The 12659-nt window shown below is 41.5% G+C and overlaps 1 protein-coding gene across 6 annotated transcripts in view; it reads left to right on the forward strand.

Moving 5' to 3' along the window:
- Positions 1 to 12659, forward strand: part of Rapgef2 (Rap guanine nucleotide exchange factor 2) — a 203968-nt gene that overhangs the window by 154014 nt on the left and 37295 nt on the right. For all 6 annotated transcript variants that reach the window (XM_057756814.1, XM_057756813.1, XM_057756812.1 and 3 more), the window contains 3 exons: positions 6066 to 6243; positions 10856 to 10992; positions 11759 to 11917. In XM_057756814.1, coding sequence (XP_057612797.1) covers positions 6066 to 6243; positions 10856 to 10992; positions 11759 to 11917 — 474 coding nt within the window. The remainder of the gene's footprint in view (positions 1 to 6065; positions 6244 to 10855; positions 10993 to 11758; positions 11918 to 12659) is intronic.

The raw sequence follows: 12659 nt of genomic DNA on the forward strand, positions 1-12659 counted from the left end.
ATTAGTTTTAAAGAAATTCAGAGTATTTAAATTTCTAACTCAGTATACATCTTTCAGACCTTTTTATATATCACAAAACACTTAAATTTCCATATGGGAATTTTCATTAGCATACCAAAAATACTTATTTTAGTGTGCAAAAAAATGAGTGAAAAAAAAAATGGAAGTGGCCACAGGTTTTATTGCATAGTTCATCTTTGGACCCCTCCCTCCCTCAAGGAGAAAAAAAAACATGAAAAAATTATCAGAGACTCACATGATAGAGTTACAAAAAAAAAATTCAGGTGTACTTGGGGGTGAGGAAGATGCTTTAGGGTCTGTAGCAGCAAAGATTGAAAGGTGATGTTTGTCATATAAACTGAAGACAGTGTCTTCTGGTATTGTTAACAACTATGATTTTTTCAATGTTTTAATTTATATTGAGGTTAAAACTATATGTCCCATAGTGTGTGTGTGTGTGTGTGTGTGTGTGTGTGTGTGTGTGTGTGTGTGTGAAGGTCAGGTATAGTAGTACAAATCTTTAGTCCCAGCAGAGGCAGGTGGATCTCCGTGGATTCAAGACCAGCCTGGTCTATGTACTGAGCTCTAGGCCAGCTAAGGCCATACAGTGAGACCCTGTCTCAAGGAAAAGAGAAAAGGAAAGAAAGGAAATACAGGTTCTTGGGTCAGGAACCGTCTGCCTGACCAGTGACAGTCTAGGATATGGCTCTTTTCCTCAACCAGGCAGTGGTGGCCTGTCCTTTACCCTTACCCCACACAGCCGGTTCTCAGAATCTGTCCCTCAGCACTGCTTGAGCGGCTGCTCTTCCTCTGGTCATCCACAAGTTCCTTTCCCTTGTAGCCTCAGGCTAACCTCTTGGAGGCAGGAGAGTGGCTTAGTATATCTGGGGGATTAGCTGGCCTGATGATGTCCTCTGAAATGGCACGTATTGTCCCGTCTGACCCAGGAGTGGGGCATCGATAAGTCCAAGATTTCTGTCCTTTGTGCTAGCACACTTACCAAACGTGAGGTGGATCTTCTGGTCAGAAAAGCAGAAGCAAAGGAACCACAGATGTAAAGAACAAGCCATGCTCAGCAGACAGACCAGACAAGTGGCAGGCAAACTCACCAGTAAATGCTTCAGGGTGGACCCTGGCAAGAGCCCCAGGAATGCCCATGGTGAGGGGACAGGGGCATAGCTCCACACTGTTATCTAAGCAGCCTGAGGAGTTAGCCTCCATACCAAAATAAGTTTTAGACCTAGCTGGTAAAAAAAAAAAAAAAAAAAAAAAATTAAAAGTCTTGAGCACAGGGTTAAGAGAAAGGTTTATCTAAGAAGAAAATAAGACATACCCAAATGAGGGTATGGGCTTATCAAGGAAAAGTAGTCTTTATAGATGGGAATTTTTAATATAGCAAGGAATCTCTTTTCTCTCCAACAGGCCATAATAATTTTCCCTTTGTTAAAGAATTTTGCTCTCTTGGGAGATAAGGAGCCTTAAAGAGGCAAGTTCAGAGAAGGATGGATTACAGTGTGGGGCTGTCCTCAGACTTTACCTTTAGTTCAGATACAACCTCTAAATGTTGGCTGTTGATTTTCTGTTTTCAAAATATGTGTATGGGTGTTTTGCGTGTGTGTGTGTGTGTGTGTGTGTGTGTGTATGCACATCATGTGCGTGCAGTGCCTACAGAGGCCAGAAGAGGGAACCAGATACCCAGGGACTGACTCTTAGTTGTCTTGTGGGTTCAGGGAACTGAACCCAGGTTCTGTGGAAGAGCAGCCAAATGCTCTTAACTGCTGAGCCATCTCCCCAGGTCCTCTATTTCTAACATCTTCTTTTAACTTAGCTGTAGTTTTTATACTCCTGTTAAATTTGTAAATTACTGAGTTTATTAATTCTTTTTTAAATGTTTTTAAATTCCAATTAAAGTAGACTAGCTAATTATGATTTGAAAAAACCTCTGTTTCCTAGGATTAACAGTTAAGTGCACATAGTGAAACAGTTTACAGAGAGTAAATGTCCCCTAGGAAACATAAAGCCCAAGTTGCTTTTAGATTTTTTTCATTTTTAAAAAATATTTGCAATTTGAATTAACGTACTTACCAAATGTAAAATTAGCTGTAGTTTAAAAAAAAAAACAAACCCTGCCCTCACAAATACTTCCTCTCTCCCTGTCCTAGTTAAAATTAACTTCAATTTGATATAGCCAATAATTGAGCGTCAATCGAGTAATTATCTTTATCAGGGCAGTGGGCCTGTCTGTGAGGGATTGCCTTGGTTCTTCATGGGTGGAGGAGGGCTCATCCCATTGTGGGCAGCACCATTCCTAGGGCACATGGCTCTCCTTCCCTGTCAGAAACTCACTGTAGTGGACAACGATGCACACAAACACCATACTTTCTATGAGGCATGCATGGCCGCAGAAGGTCCCAGAAGCGGCTGCTGATGCTCTGGGTAAAGAGAGAAAGGACTGCGGTCTTGGTTTGGGGACAAAGACCAAGGTCTGTGTGGTCTCAGTGTGGGGACAAAAACCAAGGTTTCCCCATTAAGCAGGCTCCCTTCTACCTGTGACGGACCGTACCTGCTGTTGAATAAGGGGCATTCTTTTTAAACTGGATAGAGGAAGTCCGTTCAGGATCATTTTGGTTTCCAGTCTGAGAGTTCTCAACGTGGTTATCGTTTATAAAAAATAAAAAGATATTCCTGGACTGATAGATACTACTGAACCTTGGCAGTGGGTCCCAAAAAAGTCGGCAGAATCCAAAAGCGTTTCAGACTCCCATCAAGATGATGGCCTCTACTATGTTGTCAGAAATCCCTTAAACAAAGAATGTAAGAGGTGCAGGACCAGAACACACGTGCTCCTCGTGTCCAGCGCACAAATGGTGACATATTGATCTGAAGAAACAATGCACTAAGAAAAATAAGGAGGCTGCAGAATAATATGCCAGAAGAGAATGAAGGCACCAAGGAAAAGCTGCAGGAGCAGATTGCTAAGAGATGCAAGCTGTCCTCGCTGAGAGCTTCTAAGTCTGGGCCCAGCCAAAAGTCTGAGTAATAAAGCAATGGCCAGACTGAAAAAAAAGATTCAGCATGTAGTTCAGCAGCAGATACTCAGCTAGCTGGACACATCCCGACACCTGCAGTGGGGAGTGGAACAAAACAAAACAAAAAAACAAAACAAAATGTAGATATATTTCATTTAAATGATAATAATTTCTTCAGTATAAAATATATTTAATATTTTAACATGTATTTTCTGTTTTTAAATCAACACATAGCCTTTAGTCACGTAAGTTATTATTTAAAGAAAAGGCTTTTCGTTCGCTTCCGTTCCTTTCATCCTAGTACCCCTTCACAGAGTGCTGGTAGCGAAGACGCTGACTAGAGAGGCCGGGTGTGGCTCCGAACTGACAGGGTGATGATGGGTCTTGGTAATCTTCAGTGGGATGGGGAACTGGGAGAAAACATACAGGGACTAGCCGATCGTCTCAGTCTAGCTTCTGTAGTCGGGGGGGGGGGTAGTTATGTCTTCTGTGACCACACCCTTGGCTTGCAGCAGCATCCCCATGGTATCCACAGGAGACTCGTGAATTCCAATTTTGCATCGTATTTTTCAGTGTGACAGATTCTTCTGTCTGGAGCAGTTTTACTTACAGCGGTTGCAAGTGTCGTGACCCTTGTTTCTGGAGCTTTGGAGATATTAGATTTTCTGTTTTCAGTTATTTTCCTGTTAGATTTTTCTTATAATGTACTTCCTTTGGTTTGGAATCTATACCCCAAACCGAAAATGAGATTGAAACTGCTACTCTAGAGAAATTGTAATAGTTGTTTGTGGATTGCGTCAAGATGCTAGATTAGGTGTCATGCACCCTGGTGTGGACCGGGAAGTCAGAAAGGAAGTTCCTCAGGGTTGGAGCTGTAGCCCAGTGGTGAGCGCTTCACTGCACATACCAAGGTCCCGAGTTCAGTCCCCAGAACGGTAAAAATAAAAACTCTGTCATTCATTCTTTAAATACTGAATTAAATTACAAGAAAATGATTAAGACTCTGAAGTTAAAATTCCTGGGTTCTCAGCTCATGTCGCAGCATGACCCTGGCCTTGGGGAAAAGACGTTTACCTGAAGGTTAGAAAATAGTGAAAGGTATCCATATGCTTGTTGTAAGGGTTAAATAAGGTCAGAGCTTGTAGAGTTCACAGCATTGCCTGGCATATTAAAGGATTCAGTGCTAGTCTGTTACTAATTTATTTTTGTTTTTTAATTTTATATTTATCTCTATCTGTCTGTCTGTCTATCATCTATCTATCTATCTATCTATCTATCTATCTATCTATCTATCTATCTATCTATCTATCTATCTATCTATCATCTCTCTGTCTTATCTGTTTATTTATTTACTTTGTTTATTGATTGGTTGATTGGTTGGTTTTTCAGAGCAGGGTTTCTATGGGTACCCTGGAATGCTCTCTGGAGACCAGGCTGGCCTTGAAATCAGAAGATCCACCTGCCTCTGCCTCCCAAGTGCTGGGATTAAAGGCATGCTAAATTTAATTACACTTAGAATTTAATTTTTTTCCCAGTGGCCAATTCTGAAATATCTCTGTTACCTTTGAAAATCATGTGAGCTATGATTTTAAGTTAGTAAACTGTATAATAACTTGTTTTTGCAAAGTTAATTTTACACATCATCTGAGTTCAGTTTTTCAGGAGGAAAAAGATGTTTATGATGTTCAAGGTTGATGTAGTTAGTATATATTTAAATTCCTCCTTAGGATGCAGAAGCAGTTAGCGAATTCCATGACTACCGTGTCAAATAAGACCACTTTGATGGATACTCTGGAACAACAAGTCATTAAAGACTAGATTGACTTGAAGGATGGCAGTTTCTATGTATTCAGATTAGACTAAAAGCCATCTTGAAATTAGTGATTCTGGTAACTAAGAAAATGTTCAGTTATAATTTAGCTACGTGCTAATGGAATAGAGGAGTATATGCTTTTAGGTGTATATGTGTTGTAGAATATTAGTCTAAGATATGTTACATTCATTTATGCTGTGGGATATTCCTTTAATGATGCAAAGATGTGTTTCATTCTTTTATACTGCATTTGTTTAACTCTGAAAAGATGTGTTACTTTGCCTGCCTAAGATGAAACAGCTGATTGGTCTAATAAAGAGCTGGCTGACCAGTAGGAAGGCAGGAGAGAGAAATAGGTGGGGCTGGTGGACAGAGAGACTATAGAAGGAGAAATCTAGATGGAGGTGTGAGAAAAGGGGAAGGAGAGGAGGATGCCAGCGGTCAGCCACCCAGCCACACGGGCAGTCATGGAGTAGGGAGGAAAGAAAGATAGAATAAAGAAGGTAAAAATCCCAGAGGTAAAACGTAGTTAAAGAGAAACAGGATAACTTAAGTTAGAGAAGCTGGCTAGAAACAAGGCAAGCTAAAGCCTGACATTCATAAGAAAGAATAAGTCATAAGTCTCCATGTGTTTATTTGGGAGCTGGGTTTGGGCCCCCAATGAGTAAAAAAATAAAAATTAAAATATAAACTACATATATGTCTAGCCTTCTGCCCTGTTTCATGGTTTAAGGTTCCAGTGTCCATTGGAATAATTCAGATGGTGGTGATGCTTGGTGGCCGTGGTGCTCAAGCTACCTTCAGTTTATGGCTCTTTCTCCCAAGACCAGCGGGGAAACGGTTCTGTCAGCTTTAACAATCCTCCTGTGAGAGAGATCACTGAAGATAGCGAATCGTTAAACTCAGCAGAAGTCATTCCTTCTTAAAACTGAAAACAAGTGCTACTTTTTTACTTCATGTTTTTATCTGCTTTTCTTATCATAAATTCTAGTTTTTGAGGCAAAATTTATTTTGTCCATAATTTTAACTGGAAATACAGCTACTCAACTTTCGAGATTTCTCTTTGCTTGTACACAGCTCCCTGTTGGGTGCTGACTCCCAACTAGCTGTAGAAGAATAAATGCCACAAATTATTTTGCGCTGTAATTGTTCTTACCTCTTAGGTGCCCTGTGACTGACTGAATTAAAAGAGTTTTTAAAATCTGTTTCTCATCCGATGCAAGGCCACGGAGAGCGAGGCTGGTGACATGGACCTGAGCGGACTGCCGGAGACGGCCGTGGATTCTGAGGACGATGACGATGAAGAAGACATCGAGAGGGCTTCGGACCCCCTGATGAGCAGGGACATCGTGAGGGACTGCCTGGAGAAGGACCCGATAGACAGGACTGACGACGACATCGGTGAGTGCCTGAGGAGTGGGCCCTTCAAGCGGGTAGAAATATTGAGAGGTACATGCTGGTGCGATGTAGTCCAAGTCCAGCATCTCCAAACTCCCTTAGTATCAGTAGTGTTACCAAAGCTTTTCCTTGGTATTTAAAAAAAACAAAAACAAAAAAACTTGTTGAAAAGAGTTTTACTCAGCCAGTATCTGCAAATAGTTCTATGAATGAATCTTCTAATAGCCCCATCCACATAATGTTTATCTTAGCTTAATTTCCAACTCCTCCCAAGTAAGTTAAAAGTCTTAATGCAGCATTACTTACAGTAATTTTCTTGCACGTATTATTCTGGGATTAAACATTAGGTAAGTGCTCGTTGACAATGTGGTTCTGTAAATGACTGCTTTATGTTTATGTCTGAGAATGCAATTAGGGGAAAGAAAATAGCAAAATGAGGTAGTGAGTAGCCTGTGGGTTGTAGAGTTCAGATTTTATTCTTTCTATCTAGTATATCATTCTATTATTATTATTATTTAGTGGGATTTGTTTACTTCACTGTTTTATTTTAGGCCAGGTTTTCTTGCATGGCCCACATTGACATCAAACCCACTGTCCTCCTGCCTTAGCCTTCCCAGTATAGGGGCTGTAGATAGTGTGTTGCTTGGTTTTTTGTTCACTTGACACAACCTGGACACACCTGGGAAGAGGAAATCATAACTGAGAAGATTCATCTGTCAGTCTGGCCTGTAGACAAGCCTGTGGGTGTTTTATTCATTGATGATGGATGTAGAAGGGCCCAGCCCACTGCGACAGTGCCACCCCTGGATTGGTGGTCCTGCATGGGGTAAGAGAGCTGGCCGAGTAAGCTTTGGGGAGCAAGCCAAGAAGTAGCATTCCTCCATGGCTTCCCTTCAGGTCTTGAGTTCCTGCCCTGATTTCCTCAGTGATAGACTGTTACCTGGAGGTGTAGGCTGAAACACCCATTCTCTTGCTTTATTACTGTAATTGACAACAAAAGACAGATTTGTGTCAGAAGTGGGATATTACTGTGACAGATCTGACCATGCGGTTTTGGGAGAATTGTGGTATTTGAACTTTAGGCTATAAAAGCCATTGAGTTCTCCTAGTTCAGTGGGCTCTTCTGGGGGAAGGTGGAAGTTAAGCATATTGAGAATAAGCCAGTAAGCATTGTTTCTCCATGGCTTCTGCCTCCAGGTATCTGCCCTGCCTTGTGTCCCTGCTCCAACTTTCCCCACTGATGAATGCGACCTGAGAGGTGTAGGAAATGAGCCCTTTCTTCCCCAAGTTGTTTCTGGTCATAATGTTTTATCCCAGCAAGAGAAACCCTGACTAAGACAGATATGTACTGGTGGAGGTGCAGTACACCTTGAAGTTAAAAACATTTGCAGGCTTTAAGTCTCCCTTTCCACAGGAGCTGACTTGTTTGCTTCATAATAGCTTTGCATTTGAATACACACCCAGCTCTGGCTCTTTTTGCTTAAAGTGCCAAGTGATAACTAGATGTATTTCCCACCAGCATTCTAGAATCTGTAACTACCCCAACAGTCCCAGGTGATTGTTTATTATACCACTTCTCTAACTCTTTAAGCCAGTACATGTTTGAAGAAGAATTCAATGAACTCATCAGTGAAATTAGATATAGGGAGGTGTGAGGAACTTGCCTGTCTTTCAACTAGACAAACATACTTATGGAAAAACTGTGACAGTCAAGCTGTTTACATATGGTGGAAAATGGAAAACCAGCCCCTCAGATTACATGTGTCTAATTAAAGTCATTTACAGGAACTGCAAACCATTTAGCAATGAAAGGCATGTGCTGGTAATCATTCATTCATTTAGCACATGTATCGGGCGCCTTCTCGTTCAGGGTGAAGAAGGAGATGAGGCCCTGCCCTGCTGCAGCCTAGGGAAGCTGCATTGTGCCATGGGGAGCCATGACAGATTGCCTAAGCTCTGTGAGGACAATGAGCAAGGGCTGGGCTGACAAGAGCACTCGCACCAAAATCTAATTGATGACCAGAGTTTTCATTGGTCTTAGAAAGTTGGTGAGGGTTACTTCCAGGAGCGTGGGTACTCAGCCGTATCCCTGGAAAACCCACCCTAGCACGGGCTACAACTAGTGAAAGCTGCAAGCCTTGCAGGAAGCTGGCCAGAGCAGAGACTCTGCTCCGCTATTTGGGGCCAGTCCTCTTCCCCCATCAGTTGTTTACAGCATCCTCAACCCTGGAGAGGAATCTTGGTGACGCTGAGTTTAGGTTTCCTAGACTTGTATGCCTGCTGGGTCTCAGATGCCCCCCACTCTCTCCTGTAGGGAGTGTTTCTCTTCACAGGTAACCCCCCTACAAAGAGGCATAAACTTGGACCCAGGGGAATGGTGATTATGTGGTTTGGCTTCCTTGGGTCAGACACTTCATCTGTTTCCAATGGCTAGAATTAGTTTCCACTCTCTCTTCTTGTCCTAGGCCAACATTTATCAACAAACCTACCTATTACAGTTTTTAGTAAAAGTATATGTGTTCAACATCCCATCTTATTCTAGAGTGGTTTCCATGAGCATTTAAAAAATCTTAAATACTGCTTATACATGGATCAGTTTGAAGCTATCCTTTTCTGTAAACTGACTGATGTATCTTCTCTTACATCCCATCTTATTCTAGAGTGGTTTCCATGAGCATTTAAAAAATCTTAAATACTGCTTATACATGGATCAGTTTGAAGCTATCCTTTTTTGTAAACTGACTGATGTATCTTCTCTTTTTAATGTGTTAATTTGAGAGTGGTTGTGAGAGAGATTTAAAAAGTATGCACAGACATGTCTATTGTTCCTAGAAATGTAGTACTTACTTTGTATCTGAACAGCCTTCTTTCTCAGAATTCCTGGAAAGCAGGACCGCCCAAGCTCCTACAAATAAACACAGAACTGGCTGGCTTGCTTTCCAGTGTGCGTCTGTGTGATGGCTAACCTTCATTTGATACCATTACTAATGGAAAGCAGGAGCTGCCCATGCTCCTACAAAAAAACACAGAGCTGGCCGACTGCTTTCCAGTGTGTGCGTCTGTGCGATGGCTAACCTTCATTTGGTGCCATTAGTCAGCCGTGGCATGACAGACTGATGAGTGTGCGCATGTGCTCATTTAAGTTAGAGTAGATGAAACTGCTAATGTTTTTTAACAACTGCAAAAAGAAAAAAAAATCCATTTGGGTTCCCAAAGATCCCCGGAGGTGTGCCCTTGTCTCAGTACTTTGAAGAAAAAGAGTTTCTCATAGTCAGTTTTCTTCCAGGAACATGAGTTTGTAGGTGCTCCGTTACTGGACCGTGGCAGCTTTTCTTAGGAGGGAACTGAGCTCAGGTCTTTTATAAGAGCAGGACACACATGTGTTTGACTCCTGTCTCTCCAGCCTGATTTTGGTATTTCATCTGAATCTGAGAAATGGTATATATTCATTATTAGACCTTCTCTCTTTTATCATCTTTATTCTTACATATGACACAGGCATTTTCTAAAAAACTAGGATTTTTTAATCCTAGTCTCTGTTCTCTAATTGGTTTAAGCATTAATTTAATAGGACCCTTATCAAGAAGCAAATGAATATACCTGTACAGAGCAGTTTAAAGTCGTTCTGATGGTGACTGGTGATGTTGCCCAGGAGTAGAGTATTTGCCCAGTGTGTGCAAAGCCTTAATAAAGAAGACATAACCCATTAAAAGTAATATTTACTAGTAAAAGGTATTTTACAGTGTATTTCATTTCTAGTCATATGTAAAGTAATGCTTGATTTCTGTTATTGTCTAAGTACATATTAAACTCCAAATGTTTTTTAAGAAGTATTTATTGTCTCATTTTTTTTATACCTGTTGGACTTTGCAAGAAAATGTAGCAACTTCCATAGACAGAAAGGGGTAAAATGTGTGGTCCGTAGGATGAGGGGTGTTAGCTAAAGAACACTCTAAAAAGAGCAGGGATACTCAGTGATGTGGTAGGAGAGGACCATGACTTCTTCGTTGCCCTCTGTGTTTCAAATCAGAGGGCCCTTGCATTTACGATTGTAGCTACTCCTGCCTTTTAAGTGATTTGCTGTGGATCATCTATTGCAGAGTTATTTTATTGCTATGCACAAGATTATATAGATGAGATCTGGCACAGATATGCCTGCTCATTCCAGAAGACAGAACACTTATTCTTTCTGTAAAATATACTTTGAGTTGGGCAGTGGTGGCACATGCCTTTAATCCTATTACTTGGAAGGCAGAAGTAGGAGGATCTCTGTAAGTTCAAGGCCAGCCTGGTCTACAGAGCTAGTTCCAGGACAGGCTCCAAAGCTACACAGAGAAACCTCTCTTGAAAAACCAAATCAAAACAAAAGGAAACAAAAGAAATTTCTCAGAAGATTGTCGTATCCGACAGAATCTCTGGGTACCACCCACCTTCTTTACTCCCCTGATTACCAGAGCCAACTGTGTACTGAAGAGCTCTGCAGAGGACTTGAGATGCAGAGTCTAGTCATAGCATGGCATTACCTAGCCAGGGCAGAAGAAGACCTTCAGTGTGTGCGCTGGGGTATTTTGCTTCTCTACTTGTTTTTAGCAGAAATGATGGTTTTACTTTTCAGAACAACTCCTGGAGTTTATGCACCAGCTGCCTGCCTTTGCCAACATGACGATGTCGGTGCGACGGGAGCTCTGTGCCGTGATGGTATTTGCCGTGGTGGAAAGAGCTGGGACCATCGTGTTAAACGATGGAGAGGAGGTCAGTGGGTGTTTTCACCATTTACAAAGCTCAAGGGTCATTGGTACCCTGACGAAACCGTGTTCTTGTTTAGCCTTGTGGAACCTCAACAGTAATAAGTTTGAATAGATGGAAACTGATGGCCTCTCATTTACTTATAGCATTGAAAAGCCATCCCATTTCCCATTTCACAAAGGCTTTCACTAGAGGCTTTGGTTTGGTTTCATTGCTGGGAACCAAACTCAGGGCCCTTCACGTGCTAAGCAGGACTTCGCCACTCAGGTCGTCTGCTATCCCAAGATGTTGTGCTTTTTAGTTTTTGCCTCTCATCAAAACAAAAATGATGTTTTATTGAGACTTTGATGAGCATTTTATCTTCTTTACATTCCCTTTGATATATAGAGGAATTTTTTTTTTCCTGTGTCATTTTGAGAATATTCAAAATGTTGGGTTTTCAAGACAGAGTTACTCTGTGTTCTGGAACTAGCTCTATAGACCAGGCTGACCTTGAACTCCCTGAGATCCACCTGCCTCTGCCTCCCAAATGCTAGGATTAAAGGCGTGCACCACCGCTGCCAGGTGAGACTATTTAAATTTTTAAATAGTCATACTCTTGTGCAAGGCCTAACAAGTGTGTAGATGTTTTGCTACATCTTACTGCTTGCTCGGTAAGCAGTTAAGATTTTTTTTGGTAATTTATTCCGTCTTGAAGACAGAAGACCCGGGAGGCTAGTTTGGGACCGTTGTAGCATTTAAACCAGGCGATGACGTGCTATCTTCTGCTCAGCTGGATTCCTGGTCAGTGATTCTCAACGGTTCCGTGGAAGTGACCTATCCAGACGGGAAGGCAGAAATCCTGTGCATGGGAAACAGCTTCGGTGTGTCGCCTACCATGGACAGAGAATACATGAAAGGGGTGATGCGGACCAAGGTGGACGACTGCCAGGTATGAGGCGCATGACAGCGTAGACCGGACTCCTCGTAGACAAAAACACTGTGTTAGCAGGCATTGCTCATCATGGCCTTGGCTTCACGACCTCTTGGGCTTCCGCATTCGTTTTAAGACTTGGTCTATTTCTGCAAAGAGCATCACTGGAATCTTGAATGGAGTTGCAGTGCATCTGCAAATTGATTGCCTTTGGTAGGTGGTCATAGCACCAATGCTTCCAGTCCAAGAGCACAGGTCTTTTCATCTTCAGGGTCTTCTATCTATTTCCTTGGTTAAAAGTTTTCATTAGAGAGATCTTTTATATCCTTGGTTAGGTTTAAAAGCTGTCCTTTTTTTTCTTGTCTGTGTGTGTTTGGGGTTATTTGTTAGTGTTTTTGCTTTTGTTTCTTTTCTTGCTTTTTGACCCCATGAATGTGATTATTTCTCAGGTTTCTTTTTCGGGTAGTTTGCCACTGGTATAGGAAGGCTTGTTCATTTCTGTCTATTAATTTTGTATCCTACCATTTTACTGAGAGTGTTGATTACTCTCAGTAGTTTTCTAGTAGAATCTTTAGGGCCCTGAACGTATAAAATTGTATCATCACAGATAGATACTTCTTTTTTTGCTGTTTATATCCCTTTGATTTGCTTTACTTGTTTTATTGCTTTAGCTAAGACTTCCAGTACTATATATTAAAAAAATCAGAGAAAGTAGGCACTGTTGTCTTGTCTATGATTTTAGTGGTGATGCTTGTCTTTC

Source organism: Chionomys nivalis, chromosome 24 (assembly GCF_950005125.1).
Source record: "Chionomys nivalis chromosome 24, mChiNiv1.1, whole genome shotgun sequence".
Lineage (NCBI taxonomy): Eukaryota > Metazoa > Chordata > Mammalia > Rodentia > Cricetidae > Chionomys > Chionomys nivalis.